Source organism: Ovis aries, chromosome 5, assembly GCF_016772045.2.
Source record: "Ovis aries strain OAR_USU_Benz2616 breed Rambouillet chromosome 5, ARS-UI_Ramb_v3.0, whole genome shotgun sequence".
Classification (NCBI taxonomy): Eukaryota; Metazoa; Chordata; class Mammalia; order Artiodactyla; family Bovidae; genus Ovis; species Ovis aries.
This window is the reverse complement of record NC_056058.1, coordinates 81,384,113-81,401,146: the sequence shown is the minus strand read 5'-3', so window position 1 is coordinate 81,401,146 and position 17,034 is coordinate 81,384,113. Positions and strand designations below refer to the sequence as shown.

At 38.4% G+C, this 17,034-nt stretch overlaps 1 protein-coding gene across 2 annotated transcripts in view; it reads left to right on the top strand.

Moving 5' to 3' along the window:
- EDIL3 (EGF like repeats and discoidin domains 3) overlaps nucleotides 1-7,886 on the top strand; it is a 474,131-nt gene extending 466,245 nt beyond the window's left edge. For both annotated transcript variants that reach the window (XM_027970498.3, XM_027970497.3), the window contains one exon: nucleotides 4,715-7,886. In XM_027970498.3, the coding sequence (XP_027826299.1) occupies nucleotides 4,715-4,864 (150 nt within the window). In that variant the 3' untranslated portion in view covers nucleotides 4,865-7,886. The remainder of the gene's footprint in view (nucleotides 1-4,714) is intronic.
- Nucleotides 7,887-17,034: the final 9,148 nt, after the last annotated feature.

The following is a 17,034-nucleotide window of genomic DNA, read 5'->3' as shown; positions in this document are numbered from 1 at the left end:
AACTACCAGTGATAATTTCTAAAAACATTTGATTTCTTATAGAGTACATCTTAGGATGACACCAAACGTTATTCATTAAGAGTCTCAAATCTCCTTGGTTTCTCCGTAAGAGGAACATAGTGTTCAGTAATAAATATTTCAAATTCTTATTCTATTTGGAAATGATCTAGCTATTCAATAGACTTCCAACACTTAGTTTAGCACAACCCTTACAAATTCAGATTACCTCATTCTGGAGAAACTATTTTAGACAGACATTCCTAAAGTGTAATTATTCTTAATAGAGTTTGTCTAAAAGCTCATATATCATTTACATTATTTTTAGAAGTTTCCTCACTCAAGGTACTTTCCTTGCTGACAAACTTGTAACAGATATAATAGTATTTTACATATTAAACCTAGGCACGATGAAAATATTTTGCTTCATGTTAATGACTCTTAGAAATGTCTATGTTAGGTCAACAAACAAACAATAATACCAGGTATTTAATACTGAATATTTCCCAATTCATATGAACCTGAAATTCATTTAGGTTTAATTTGTCTTGTATTTAGAACTGTTTGATTTGTAAGTGCTTACTTTTCTTTAGGCCAATTAGAGCTCATTTACAAACCAATCTCAGCAATCTTATCCCAAAACAAAGACACACACGGGAGACCATAGGCAGATATATGTCCCAATAGACACAAAAGAGATCTCATAGCTTTGCTTTCCAAACTTAGTTATAAATTAGATATCACAATACAAAACTCATTAGTTATTAACAACAGTTGGAATAAGAAGATTTTTTAAAGGCTTTGATCCCTTTTTTCTTTTGGTTTCAAGAATTAGAGATTGTTTAGATAAGATAAGGGCTTCCCTGGTGGCTCAGATGGTAAAGAATCTGCCTGCAATGTGGGATCCCTGGTCCAGAAGATCCTCTGGAGGAGGAAATGACAACCCACTCCAGTATTCTTGCCTGGAGAATTCCATGGACAGAGGAGCCTAGCAGGCAGAGTCAGATACAACTGAACAACTACTAGTAGTGACTGCACTACTAGATAAATGATCCAGAGAGCTCTGGTCTCAAGGTATAAGAAGAGTTAATTCCTCAGGGCAAGAATTCTTAAAGAAATTTTTTTTTCTTCAAACTTTCTCTGAAGTCTTTAATACACTGTCAAAAATCATATTTTTCCATGGTCATAGTTTTATAGCCAAGATTCAGATAGATAGTGCTCAAATTGGCCCTGATAACAAGAGCAGATTAGCCCCAGCAGGGAGTGTCCCTATGGGGAAGTGGGGGTCTTAATTTAATCAGACCCAGGCTGTTGATTATAGGAGAAAGTCCTGGACATAAGGGAACTTCCATCCATTTTCCTATCCTTTGTCAATAAAGATCTAATATTTTTAGGCCATTTTTCTTGTCCTTGGATCATAGCTATAGGTTGACAAGTCATTTAAAACATTTTTTCCAAGGGGTACCCAGGTGGAGTGTAGAACCTTAGAAGAAGGTCTTCCCATATTAGCTTGAGCAGTTTTGTACCAGATGTCTGTGTGTTCAAACCAAACCAACAAAACCAAACCAGAACCTTACCAGCTGGGAGTCACACTCTAAATAAAGCAGAAGTCAAATGGCATAAAGTCAAATGTGACTTCCCAGACCCACTAGACCTGCAACTTGGCAGCGTCCCTGCTAGCAGCCATTTTTTAGCTCTGATATAGTTGCAAGCGATTTCTTGTTTGTTTCCTACAAAGAAGTTACTCTATTGTTTCCTCTTTTAGAAACTTCTAGATAACCAATAAAAGCAAGCATGGCTGGCCTTTTCTAATCGTGCATGAAAAATATCAATTTTGGAATATCAAAAGAGCCCCAATTTGGCCATTTTAGGTTGAGATCTCTTTTAGTATAATTTCTCCAATTAAGTATGTACTTGCAAGTATGAGTTCTGCATGTATTGTACATGAATCTGCCTGGAATGTTAGTCAGAGGTGGGCTTTCTGATGCCCCTGTTTTCTGTTTTTGAGAGATTCTGTTTCCCATATTAAGTTGAGTTTGTCAGGGGTAAAAATCACTAGTGAGATTGTGTAGTGGGCCTGTGTGCTGCTTGTGAGCTTAACTCCTTCAGGAGTCACCCCAGAGTCATTTCAGCCCGTCTTACGTGGTGGCTCAGATTCTGCCTCTGGCAATCTAAGACCACCATGGCTTCTCAGGTCGCTGAATGGCCAGTTCTTATCTGCGAGCCTGGGGTGAGCAAGTGTTTTCATTAATGAGTGGGTTTCCCTGTGGGACCACTGCATGGATGAGGACTAGGCAGCCACCACTCCAGTAAATTTCTCAGTCACCTGACAACACCGAAATCTGCTAGGAGGAGTATTGTCACTTTTCTTCAGAGCAAAGCTCTCGTATATTCTCCTCACTTTTATCCTGACAAATTCTATAAAGGCAGTTGATTTGAGGAAAAGCGTCCAATCAGCCTCTTACCTAACCACTCAACAAAACCACTCAGTCCCCTCCAACGGAGCGACTTCGGCATCTTTCAGCCAAGACCCAGGTATTCCTTGATTTTTTTCAATCCAGCCCCCACCCCCAGTACCTTTCCACCGGGTGGAAATTTCTTGTTGTCTTCCAACCGAGCCCAACTCAGTGTCTAGCTCTTGGGTGGCTATGCCCTGAATGTTTCACCCATCCCCAGTATGTTTCCAGCTGGGAGGGAGCAGGTAACCCGCTCCACCACCAAACAAAACTCAGAATCTCAACCAATACAGGAGATTCGAGAACCAGAAGAGACTTACCCAAATTCATCTGCATTCCCTGAGGAGGTAGATGGGCCCAGGGTGCCGCTGCTGGTACCAAAGTTCCGGTTCTTCATGGGGCTCAGACGAAGGAAGGAATTCCACTCTGGGTCACTTCAGCGGTTGTCATAACTGTCAACTAAAAAAGATGCACAACTTGAGAGTTGCAAGTTAACTTTTCTTTGGGGCAAAATGAGGACTGCAGCCTGGGAAGCAGCACCTCAGAGATTTCTGAGAGACTGCTCCAAAGACGCAGCAAGGGACGGTCATCGTGTAAGGTTTTGGTGAAGGGGGAGTTCAGTACCATTAGGCACTCATTTTACAAAAGGTTTCCTGCTAGTCAGGAGGATCTGATGTCATCACGAGGGATTTCGTGCTTTTCTAGATATGAGGAGGTGCCAGGATTGGGGTCATAAACTCTGTTCCTGAAAATATCCAACTATCCAAAGACCCATCCCACCAGATTCCCTGGAGCACAGAGTGCCTCACTCCACCCTGAACGCCCTCAGCGGGCGTTGAAGGTCAGCAGCTGCAGCAGCACGGGGTTCAGTCTCCGCAGAGGCCGATGGCAAATGCCCCTGTTGTTCAGTTGTTGACAATGCTCTTGGCTAGTGCCAACTTGTAGTTGACATTTTATATTACTGTGGTGTCCACTGTAACTTTTCCTTTCCAATTTCCAAGTGTTCACAGCACAAGTAAGCACACGGGAAAACCTCAGTTACTCATGCCACGTACCACTACTCCATGCTCTACCAACCAGCTGCTAATTTTGTTTTGTTTCTTTCTGAAGCAAGCACGTCTCACAGTTTACTATTCTAAAAGCCTTCTGGGAGAAAAATAGACAGACAAAGTTCAAAAATCTTTGAAATTAAAGAATGAAGAACAAAGTCATGCAATGCCCTGCGTCAGGACACTATAGGTCACAATGATCTCAAGAGTATTGTATGGATCTAGGAATTAATACAGAAGGCAAAAAAAAAAAAAAGTATTTTAAAAATAGCATTGATTGGCGTTATCTCTCTTGATACTGGGTTGATTTTGTTCTCTAGGTGAGAAATTAACAAATGACCCTGTGATAGAGACCATTATGCGCACCAGATATCCACTTGCTCCTCTCCATTTCCCAACATTATTTGCAATTTGGCTGAGGTCATATAGTTAGTTAAGGTCAATGCAATGTATCCAGAAATGATTTAAGCTGCTTCCATACCTTGGTTTTTTAAAACACCCTGCATAATCTCACAGCTCTTTCCTGTTGGCCGTTGTGAATGTGAATGCTGCATTTTTCAGATACTAGCTAAAATTTGCAACAGCCTGGATCTCTGAATCACTCTTTAGAAGAGACCACCTTCAGCAAACTGCCTGACCAACAGCCTGTGCCAGAAGCAAAAATAAATACCGATTGCATTAAAAAAAGATCTTTTTAAAATACATAAAAATGATAAATCTATGTATTCCTGCTTCAGAAAACCAATTTTCAACTTATTTAACTCTTTAAATATTCATTGCCTGTGTTACATGCAGCTTACTTCAGTCATGTCTGACTCTTTTCAACCCTATGAACTGTAGCCCTCTAGGTTCCTTTGCAACCCTATGGACTGTAACCTTCTAGGTTCCTGTGTCCATGGAATTCTGTAGGCAAGAATACTGGAGTGGGTTGCTGTGCCCTCCTCCAAGGGATCTTCCCCACCCAGGGATCAAACCTGCATCTCTGACTTCTGCATTGGCAGGCGGGTTCTTTACCACTAGCATCACCTGGGAAGCTCATTCATCACCCATTCAGTTTTAAAATTATCATTAAGAAAGTGGCAGCAGTGTGTTTTAAAAAACATCATTATCAGACCTCACATGTGGTGGGGGGAAATCCAAACAAGAAAATAATAAAAATAACTCCCAAGAGAAGGAAGGCCAAATGATTAATAGTCTGTTCTTCTTTGCTAGGTTTTCCAGGGCAATTTTGACAATGATACTCACAGAAAAAATGTCATTGATCCTCCTATCTATGCACGGCACATAAGGATCCTTCCTTGGTCCTGGTACGGGAGGATCACACTGAGGTCGGAGCTGCTGGGCTGCACAGAGGAAGAGTGAAGAGACATCACAGGCCTCCTCTCTATTTTCCTTAAGTATCTCCATGGAATGAACTCTGCAAAATCTATAGGAAACTGAACAGGATTTTTCATGAAAAGTGCTCAAATTACGGTAGGCCACTAACTGTCTTCTTAAGGAGGTCTAAGCCTGCCTTTTCAATGGTTTAATTTGATTTTTATCGTTTAAATTCCTTAAGCAACATCACATTAACTGTAAATTAGTTTTTTCATTGTTTTCTTATTCATACTGGTTGAAATGTATTAGGCAAAGAAAGTAGCACTCTTGATAGCAAGGGTAAAACAATCTTATAATTATTAAATAAAAGCAAGAGTTGTCAGAGCTTTCGTGATCAATACTGAACTTATAAAAAGAATACTGCAATGTTAGCAATAAGTTTTGTCCTTCTGTAATGAGTCTATATTATCCTAATTATTTCCCGGTGCCTACCAAACACTGTCAGTGTTTGTAATCGAATTTTGAAGATGAATCTGTAACATGCAGTACTAATTGATATTGTAATTTTCATTTGACTTTTATTTCTAATCAGATTATATGATCTTATTTTCTGTGCTATTCTATATTCTATATATTACATACTGCCTGAATAAGTTCATATTTTTCCCCAGTTGACTTTTGTCCTATTACTTGCCTAAAAAAGTATGCTTGTGTGTGTGTGTGTGTATATATATATATATATATATATATATGTGCACATATATACACACACACATATACATGTGAAACAGGATTGAGTATCAGTAGATTGAGCATATTTAATATCAGTAGATTAAATCTGCAATTCTTTGGTTTTTGAAGGAAGCTATAACTATATAATCTTGAAATACTTCCTTAATTAAAGACCCCAGTACTACCATCTTGCAAAATAAACAAAATCCCATTATGTTTCTTTAAAGCAAAATTGAAATCTTTGTTTTGATGGTATTTACAAATAGTCTTATCTTCACTTTAAAAATAATAGAATAATTATTTGTCTATTTAAAAAAATTTTTAGCAAATATTGACATAGTACTGCATAACTTGGCCAACCATACTCATCATTTCTTTGTTCATCTCTGCATTTCCTGTGAAACTAGAATTTTATTGAGGTTTGAAACTAGTGATGGTTTCTCAGGAAAGCACAATGTGTAGATATTTGTGAGGAGAAAAGTATTTACTAATGGCAAAGTAGTCAACCATTTTCAAGGTAAAAATTGATTTCTATTTATTTTGCTTCAAAGGTCCTGAAAAAAATAAGCAATTATCATAACAATTTGTTATTGATAATGGAGGTTTCATTGACATTCTCACAAATTAAAGTTCTCACTGCCTCCATGAAAGTCCTCAACATCTAATTTATAAGCTTTACCAGTGTTTGTTTCATTAAGGCTTAGACACAGAATTATTGGAGTTTTAAATTAAAGGTTCTGGAAAAGAAAGTATGGTATGTGTACAAAGCTTTGAGGTCCTGTGCAACACTAAGTTGTTTTCTTTTTCGTTATTATTTGTGCTGCATAACAAAAGCGCCTAGACTGTTACTGTCTTGTCTGTCCATGTGTTAACAGCATTTCTTGATGATGTATATATGGAGTGGTCTTCAATCATAGTGATGATTTATAAAGAGAAAGTCGATCATAATGGCATTTTTAGTAAAAGCAAAATTAGTACTGGCTGGCCACATATTTGGCCTATGCCTACATGCTTTCTACTTCAGACTCTATTATAAAATTGTTACTTTGACGCATCTGAAATGGTGATCAGTTTTTAGCATATTAAAAAAAAAAGTACTGCCATGTCATAAATAACATCTTCTTAAGCTAGCTTTCAATTGGGAATGTAACTATATTTAATTTACTAAATTGTAAGATCATATCACAAGTAAATACTTTGGGTCAAAGGGATATACACATTTACTCTGCAGCCAATGGCCCTTATTTCTTTAAAGATTTACTGTCCCACTGAACTCTCCCTTGATTCTCTACATAGTATATTTTTAAAGTTATGAGTAATTTTTTGCAATGATTTACTTTCTCAGAATTATTCATTGCTTCTTATGATGTTTTATTTTATTGGTAGTTTAAAAAGATATATTTTCAAAGAGTTTGCTAAAATGTTACCTTTTATTAGAAATGCATAGAAATGGCTTTTGTTTCTTTGTGCATTTTCTCTCTTCTGTATATGCTTTTCACCAACATGGAATATCTCTTTAACCCACAATGCCCCAGATTAAAGGGATTCCCTGTAGAAATGTATTGTGAGGTAGTATATAGCTTTTGTGTAATTTCTATCAATGACATTAAAGTGAAGCAGATTTATTCTGTTTAAATTCACAGTAAAGCAAGTAAAACCTCATAAGCACAAGGCACAGAAGAATCACCTAGCCTTCACCATGAGTAACTATAACATGCTAATTTCATAATCTACGAAATTATAATTTTAAACATTTCCAGTATATCTGTCTTATTAAAAGCATTTATCATAATCACTAATTCTAGTTTTAGGGTTGACTTTCTCTTTCTGAATGGCTTCATAAAGGTTTATGTGAATTTTGAAGACTTAAGGTACTAATGATTGTATCTTTGCTAATCAACAAAATATGAAATATAATATTCATTGCTGGCGTCTGATGTGTCAGTAAGTACAGAAATAAGTAAGATACAAATAACCTTTGCAAACTTTCAAGCTGTGTAACATTCCAATGTTGGGTTTTTTCTTTGTAATATATACTTAAATCATGTAGGATGTTGTAAAATCAGTATGACCTTGTCTAGTCTTCAAAGTTAAAATAAACTTTTGAAAATCTGGGATACTATTGAAGCAGTTGTAATCAAACACATTTGTAAGAACACACAAACTGTCTGAATATGAATATGCACTACTCTTAACTACATGCTGGTTTACTTTTTCTTTGTACAGGAAAATTAAAGAAGTACAGAAAAAGGAAATCATATTAGCCTTCAAATGTACATTGATATCCGCCAAATTGGCCTTTGCAAAATTATTAAAATTTGTGCATTTCTCCTGCTTTTAGCTGTGGAAATTTTATTGGAATACTAATAACCCAAAGTCTTTTTTTTTTTTTTGCCTCATGCATAATTAAAGTCTTGTGCTCCAGGACTGATCTGTCCACTGGTAAGCGGATGCTATTGCTGGTATTTCTGTTGTTCTTAAGTACATGACTCTCAGGAATATAATGAAGAGATCTAGTCAATAGTAAGCTATCATACAAATGCTACTAATATATCTATCTGTGTAACTCTGCTGCTGCTGCTAAGTCGCTCCAATCATGTCTGACTCTGTGCGACCCCATAGACGGCAGCCCACCAGGCTCCCCCGTCCCTGGGATTCTCCTAGCTTCCACTTAAAGAAAATCATAACACTTAGATTCATCATAAACCCTGTTTCACCTTCTCTGAAAGTCACTGGTAAATACTGAGTCTGAGAACTTCCTACTTTTTAGATATTTTAAGATTCAAAAAATTTAGGGGAAAAAATTTTGAGATATTAAACATTGACTCCTTAGTTTCAACTTCAATGAATGAACTATCAGCTTCAATGAATCTGACAGTTACATACTAGCTTATTATATATGTTTGTGTACCCATACATGTTCCTATTTAACTGCATTTTAATATGAATGGTTCAGTGGGTTTCCATTGCTTGCCTGGTTTTCACAAGCCCAATGTGTTCAAATATAAGCGATTATACATGTTTTTCAATAAGGCCAATAAAACTTATGACAACATCTGTAGAGGGTAAAATTCAACATCTATACCTTATAAAATTCTGTGATAACAGAATAACTATTCAACAAAATTTTCTACTATGAGACTTTTGAAATTACTGGTTCAAGAACATTTTCAGGGCAGAAAGTCTGATCATACTGAAGTTTGACTTGAAAAATAAGAATAGCTTCACGAATGGAAAATATTCTCTCTATATAACATAAAATTTTAAAACAACCAACACTTCAGCTTTGAGTATATCATTTTAATATTTTGGTAAAAAAAACATTAATTTTTATCATTAGAAATGCCATGCTCTCTGTCTTCCCAAACACTAGTTTGAAATAATATTGACAATAGAGGTAGTATGTTGTTTATGAAAAATACTGTCACAAAGGTTTCTTTGAGATGCAAAAGAATCCTTTTACCTGAGCAGTTAAAGTGGAGGATTAAACCACTTTGCTAGCTGAGAAATAGCTGACCTTGAAAGAGAATGCATTGTCATTTGTCTTTACAAAGAAAGAATACCAAGTGTAGGTAGCAATTTTTCCATTGGTTTTGAAAAGGAACTCGGATTCCTTGACTCTACCGCCACTGTAAGAGGCTATAATTCACATTGGATGTTTCAACACTGCCACCAAATAAAGTATTTTCCACAGTAGGCAAGGAGCAGTTACTCAGAGTTATTTCTATTAGGTGAATTTGGTAGCAGAAATGGGAAAACAGTTTTGGAAAACACCCCTTGTTGTTTTTGCATATCTTGGCAGGAGTTGATTCAGCCATTAGAAAACACGAATGCTGTGGGGATATGGCATAGAGTGTCAGCAAATGGTCACCACATGACGTGATTAAACATTGCATATGGTGATTGACTCTGATTTAATTTTATTTTACCATCCTCAAGGGTATGAACCACACTCTTCCATATTTTCCATATTTATGTAAAAATCCCCATAGAACGATACATATGCTCACATATAAATGTGTTAATAATGATGATAAATGGTGACATAAGCTCAACCTGCTGCCACCTTGGAAAGAAGTAGAGGCAGTGAGACTGGTGGTGCATTCAAACAATATATCCCCCACAGCCTCTGTGGGAGCAGCTTTGGGAAACTTCCCTAGGCATCAGGCCAGAACGCTGTGGAGGATTAACATGAAGACAACTGGGAGTGGCCTCCATGCCTGAGAGAGAAGGAATGCTTTGGGTGATAAATTACTTAAGTGACCAATTAAGCATAGCTTTACCCATATTTTATAACTTTCCCACTTTTTAGAATTTTAAAGGTAAAATTTAAAAAAAAAAAAAAAAAAAGACTTGCCTTTCAGGAAGACAACCATAGCGGGCCAACAGCTGTGGCAGAGAGAATTCATACAGCACTTCTCAAGGCCAATGACAGTTTCCACCTCAGCCTGGGAAAGAATTGAACAGAGGTTAAAGACGGCATATTACAAAGTAAGCACTAAATAATCAACTGCAAGAGTTTAATTTCCTCAGTTCTCAAGTTTCTTAGATAATGACAGAGATTTTTTTAAAAAACAGTGGAAGCATCCTGCTGTGATCAGAAGGTCATATGTTGGACTCCTCAGCCCCAAATGTGATGGTACAGCAGGTGAAGACTGTGGTGTATGGCATTAGGTCATGAAAGTGGAACCCTCATGAATGGGACTAGTACTCTTCTAAAAGAGCCCGATTAGAGTTTCCCAGCCCTTTCTACCAAGTGAAACACTAGCTGTGAACTTGGAAGCTGACCCTCACCGGAAAGTGACCGTGCTGGTATCTTGAAATTGGACTTACCAGCCTCCAGAACTATGAGCAATGAACTTCTGTTGTTTATAAGTTACCTAGCCTATGTTTTGTTATAGCAGCCTTAATGGACTAAGACACATCCCAAAAAGGAATCTGATCTTAGTGGTATAAATACCTGGATAATCTGCTGGGGATGTGAACTTCTAAAAAATAGTAAAATGTTTTTCAGATTTCCAATGAAGAGAAATTGGTGGGTTAGGACTAGTATTTGATTTTTTAAGTAAATACATTGTGGGGCAGGGGCGGGGGGGCGGGGGGGTGGGGCAGAATGACTGCATTGTTAAAGTTCTTTCACAAAGCATTATTATTTCAGTTATAATCCTATGTATATACCTGTTCCTGATCACCATACTCATTATTTTTCTTCCTCTTATATAGCAGTTGAAGTTTGAAAACCGCTGCCATATGGTCCGGAATAGCTTTCTAAATGGGTGGCATCTCCTGGCCGCCAGGTATGCTGGGGGCCCAATGTGAGTTTAGAGTCAGGTTTAGATGGATCCTGTCAACAGGAGGCTTTTAGGGCCTGGTTGGAGACAGAGAAGGCATGTGGTGCTGGAGGTCTAAGAGACGCCAAGAAAACAAATAAAGATATTACACAGAAAATTGTGTCAAGTTCTCCTATGTGGTGGGCAAAACCCTTTGTCTCTTTCCCCTTAAAATACTTTAAAAAGTTTGTCTTTCTTCAATTTCATTGTTTTTTCTGCTAGGAAAGATGTACCCAGGTGTTGAGTACAGCTCAAAGGTGGGTTTGTGGCGTGAGCAGAGGCTGCAAGTGGAGACTTGGCACTTGAGAGGCTAAATATACTGCAGATTTATATATCAAAATTTGTTTCTGTGAAAAGACGATGCTTGGTTTTCTTTTTTTTTTTAAGGATTTTTCTACATTTAAAATGGACTTTAAAACTTCTCTGGCTTAAAAGTCCATAATCTGATCCCCCACCCCCCAATACCCTTAATCTAACCTTTTAAGCCTGTCTTTCAGAAACTCACAATTCTGTGCTTGAGAGTTTTCCTACCTAAACCTAGTATCACAAATACTTATACCTCCAAATGGTAGCATTAGGCTGTATTTCACAACCTGTAAGATATTGAAATCTTTCACTGGAGATATAAAAATTTTTTTCTTTCATAAATAATGCTATGGAAACTACTAAATCAATATTAAGGAAAGATTAACCAACCTTTTTTAAAAATCCTTCTTTAAGATAAGTTTAAGAACGATGTAAATTTCTAAAAATACAAAGATGGAAATACTCTGACCTTCAGGAGCTCATAGTCTGGAGGATGGGGGTACAGGGGAGACAAGGAAGCCAACAGTCATAGTGGGTGCTGTGACAGAAATATACTCAAAGTGCAAAGAGAGCACGGAACATGAGCACTCACACAAGTAAAGGAAGCATGTCAGGCAAAGCACCCTGGGCAGGGAGGAGGAACCTCTGAAAGGACATCAGAACCGTCCACTTTAATATTCATGGCCCCTGAAAACTATAATTGACTATTCGTGACAATTCTAGGAAGAACTGATTAACATTTCCTCTTGAGAAGAGAAGAGAAGCTAAAAGAGGTTAAGAGATTTGCCCAAGGAACACCGCTCTGATCTGCACCTAGACCTGATGACATCTCCTTCGCACTGCAATGCCCAAGTCTGAGGCTGTTGAAAATGCGTTTCATTACATACTAGTACTTAACAACAGGAATGATTTGCCTCCAGGCAGCTGTCATTACTTTGCAACTTCTCATAGTGTCCTGAATAATTGAAGATACTAGTATTAACTAGTAATGCTTTTGAAATAATTCATTAGTGGATGAGGTGTTGATCATCACATGAATATATGAGGAAAGATCATCAAATGATGAACAGCTAATGACCACTGTGAGATATTTGGTAGCATCGATTTTTTAAAAGGAGAATAAGCCCCAAATGTCAAAGTGTCCACTATCCCAAGGCACAATTAATGGACTGTCTTCATGTGTAACGCATAAGACTGTCAATGTAATAATCAAAACAGTTATATTTAAGAAAATTTTGAGAATAGTTTTCAATATATAAAAAGAATCCACATATATTTTCAGTTTTTAAAAAGAATTCCAAATAACATTCAAAAAATATAAAATATAAAACCACCTCTTCTTAAGTTCTGGTACCCAATATCTGTGAGTTGCTTGATCAGAAGAGAAGCTAAGTAGTGAACAATATCTTAGAAAATAAAGTATGTTTACTACTACTACTACCAAGTCACTTCAGTCGTGTCCAACTCTGTGTGACCCCATAGACGGCAGCCCACCAGGCTCCACCGTCCCTGGGATTCTCCAGGCAAGAACACTGGAGTGGGTTGCCATTTCCTTCTCCAATGCATGAAAGTGAAAAGTGAAAGTGAAGTCACTCAGTCATGCCCGACTCTTAGCGACCCCATGGACTGCAGCCTACCAGGCTCCTTCGTCCATGGGATTTTCCCCAAGAGTACTGGAGTGGGTTGCCATTGCCTTCTCCAAAAGTATGTCTACTAACCCAATTTAAGGAACCGACATCTTAACAATAAATAGATGGCATTATCTCTTTCATTCCCTGATGATTTTTCAATTAGTAGAATTAGGGACTTAACCAGTGACTAATAACCCTGTGCAACTTCATGTAATTAGTAATGAAATTTCTACAACTTGATTTAAATAGTCAATTCTCTGTCAATGTTTCATCAGTGAAGCAGGATAAGCTGAAAGAATCGTAGACAACTGGAACTAAGGAACCATCAACTCTGGGATGCATTTGTTTAAATGTTTAATTCCCTAGGTTGTATTCATCCAATATCTAAATGTGTTCAAGAAAAAATAGTATAACCTAAGTGAGTTCTTAATAGTTTTAATGACTAATGAATCTTAACCCCAATATTTGAATTATATCCTTGCTTAAAGCTGAAATCATATATTTCTCTAAAATCAGAAAACTGGTAGTTATGGTCTTTTATGACTACCCTGTTTTTTCCCTTTCACTTCTCTTTAACATTTTCTTTAAACCTACTCAATATTTTAAATAATCTTCTGAAAATGTTAGGTCTCAAACTGGATAAGGTACACTGACTATAATGAAAAGGCTATTTATGATCCTTATCTTGTTTATGCTTTTAGTAGGCTTATTTAACAGTAGCACCTATAAGCCTGAAAGATATTCAATCTGCAGTCTAATATTAGTACCTGATTATCTCTATGCATTTCTGCATGTTAAGTTATTCTGAGTCTTGGTTTTGGGCCAATATTCTTTTCCTTATTATACACATTGTCATATATGTATTCCTATTTTCTCTTTAAAAAACCATTTTCATGGTAAATTATGATTTGAAACCTGTGCTGCAGGCACTCTCTCATCTAAGAAATTTATTTAGAGTCTACTAAAGGCAAAAGGACTCATAAAAATATCAAGTGTGAAATTTATGCCCACAGCATTTGTGTATGGCCAAATAGATTGTGCCATGCACAGAGGAGACAGGCCAAGAGATATGAGTGAAGGCTGGTATCTAGCCTCTTTCCCATTTGGCAAGCTCAAACCCTGAGGAAGATCTGTCCACACAAAGTGCCTTTGTGTATATCATATTCCCACAAGAGGTGCCTTTGCCAATTTTAATAAGCATCTTATATTCTGAGGGTAGAGGCTTATTAGTTTCAGTGCCTGACTACCACTTCTATTAAGCCAATCTTCCAGTATAGAAGACTGTTATTATCTTACATTTTTGTAATATGTTTAGCATATTCTAAATATTTCCTCTGGAGAAGAGAATGGTAACCCACTCCAGTATTCTTACCTGGAGAATTCCATGGACAGAGGAGCCTGGCAGGATCCAGTCCATGGGATGACACCCCAGTATAATCTTAAGCATAAAAGTGAAAATTCCAGATTTGCTTCAATTTCCTCTCCTTTGTGTTTTAGATCACAAGTTGCACCTAAAATGAGTTTGGAGGTCCTGTTTTCCTACCACTTATTCCTGAATTTTAAAATGGCTAAAATAAAGGAGTGGGCACAATGGTTTCTTTGATAGCTCAGTTGGTAAAGAATACTCCTGCAATGCAGGAGGCTCTGGTTTGATCCCTGGGTTGGGAAGATCCCCTGGAGAAGGGAAAAACTACCCACGCCAGTATTCTGGCCTGGAGAATTCCATGCACTGTATAGTCCATGACGCGCAAAGTGTCGGACATGACTGAGCGACTTTGACTTACACAATGGCAGAGTAGAAAGACCCTGAGTTTACCTCCTCTCATGAGCAAATGAAAACCACAACTATCTGCAGAGCAACTATTGATGAAAAAGACTACAAACTACCAGAAAAGATTTCTGGAACTAAAGACATAAAGAAGGAGAAGGGGAGGAGGGACAGACCTGTGATATAATCAAATCCCACACCCACCAGGTGGGTGCCCCACAAACTGGAGAGAGATTATATTGCAGATGTTCTCCCACAGGAGTGAGAGTTCTGAGCCCCACATCAGGATCCCCAGCCCAGGGCTCCAGCATGGGGAAGATAAGCCCCCCAGAACATTTGGCTTTGAAGACCACTGGGCCTTAATTGCAGGAGCCTCATTGGACTCGGGGAGAGACTTCACTCAAAGGGCATCACAACATCCACGTGCACCAGATCCCAGAGAAAAAGCAACAATTGGCTAGGAGCCAGACCAGGGAGGTCAGACCTACCTGCTGGTCTTGGAGAGTTTACCGGTAGGCTGGGGAGGTGGCTGTGGCTTACCCTAGGGACTTCCACAATGGCAGCAGGCATATTGGGGAGCATTCAAACACATGAACAGTACTGTTGGTGGCTGCCATCTTGGCTTATCAGCACCAAGACCTGGCCCCACCCAACAGATTGTAGGTGCCAGTGCTGGGATGCCTCAGGCCAAAGAACTAACTGGATGGGTAGATAGCCCACCCATCAGCAGACAGCCTTCCTAAAGACTTGAGTTCACAGCTGCCTCTAGACCTGCCTCTAGACATGCCCCGAGACCCAGTCCTGCCCACCAGAAGGCTAAGGCCCAGCTTTACTCACCAATGAGCAGGGACCATCCCTCCCCAAGAGGAAGCTGCAGCCACTAGACCAATATCACCACTAGGGCACACAAGAAGCACAGAAACTATGATCCCAACAACCTGCAGACTGAGCCTGCCAACAGCAAGCTAGACCCTGGGACTAGCTGGGCCCCAGCCTTGCCCACTAGCAGGCCAGCACATCTTTCATGATACCCAGGACTCCAAAGCCAACTGTGTCAGGAACACTGCACCCCCAAAACTAACAGTCTGAAATGAGCCCAGAGACCTGTGGGCCCTGCACCCAGACTCCAGGAAGCAGCTCTGCCTGCCAGTAGGCACAAACCCCAGAATCTTAGGAGCTCTGATTCTATCCTCCAGTGAGCCAGCAGTAGTCCCAGAGCCCCTAGGGTTCTACAACCAGATATCTCATGACCAGGACCCACTAAACAGCAACCAGTGGCATCCACAGAAGGCAGGGCCTGGCAACCAACTGGACTATGGGCCAACCGAGCCTACCAGACCACCCACATAGTCAGTTCACCACAACAGAAGGACCCACACAACTCCATAGAGCATACTGCTTGGGTGATGAGAGGGAAGTGAACCGTTAGGATGCATAGGATGTCTCCTATGGAAGGCCACTTCTCCAAAGTTGAGAAATGTATCTAACCTGCCTCATACATAAAAATATGAATAGAAACTTTGATAAAATAAGGCAGCAGAGGCAAATGTTTTAGAAAAAGGAACAAGATAAAACCCCAGAAGAACTAAGGGAAGATAGGCAATCCACCCAAGAAAAATTTCAGATTAATGATTATAAAGATTATCAAAGAGCTTGGGAGAAGAATGGATATACAGAGCAAGAAGTTAGATTTTTTAAACAGAGTTAGAAAATGTAACAATCAGAGATGAAGAATACAATAAATGAAATGAAAAATATACGAGAAGGAATCAATAGTGGACTAAATGATTCAGAAGAAAATGTCATAGTCTAATGTGTTATTTAAGGCTGGTTTCACCTTATTGATTTTCTGGAATAATCTGGATGATGTGGGGTTTTAAAGTTCCCTAGGTTTATTGTATTACAGTTGATTCCTCCTTTATGCCTGTTAATATTTGCCTTCTATAGTGAGTTCCTCCTATGTTGGAACACATTAAAATGATCATGCACCATAATCAAGTGGGAATTATCCCAGGGAGGCAAGGATTTTTCAATATCCACAAAAATCAGTGTGACACACAACATTAAAAAATTGAATAAAAAATCATAAGATTATCTCAATAGGTACAGAAAAAGCTTTTGATAAAATTCAACATCCATTTATGATAAAATCTCTCCAGAAAGTGGAAACAGAAAACATACCTCAACACAGTAACAGCCATATACAGCAGGCCTACAGCTAGCATCATACTCAATGGTGATGAAAAGCTGAAAGCATAGCTTCTAAATCTCAAACAAGACAAGGATGCCTGCTTTTGACACTTTTATTTAACATAATTTTCCAAGTCCTTGCTACAGCAATCAGAGAAGAAAAAAAAGGAATCCAAATTGGAAAGGAAGAAGTAAACTATCAAATGTTTGCAGATGAAATGACAACTACACAGAGAAAATCCTAAAGACACCACCAGA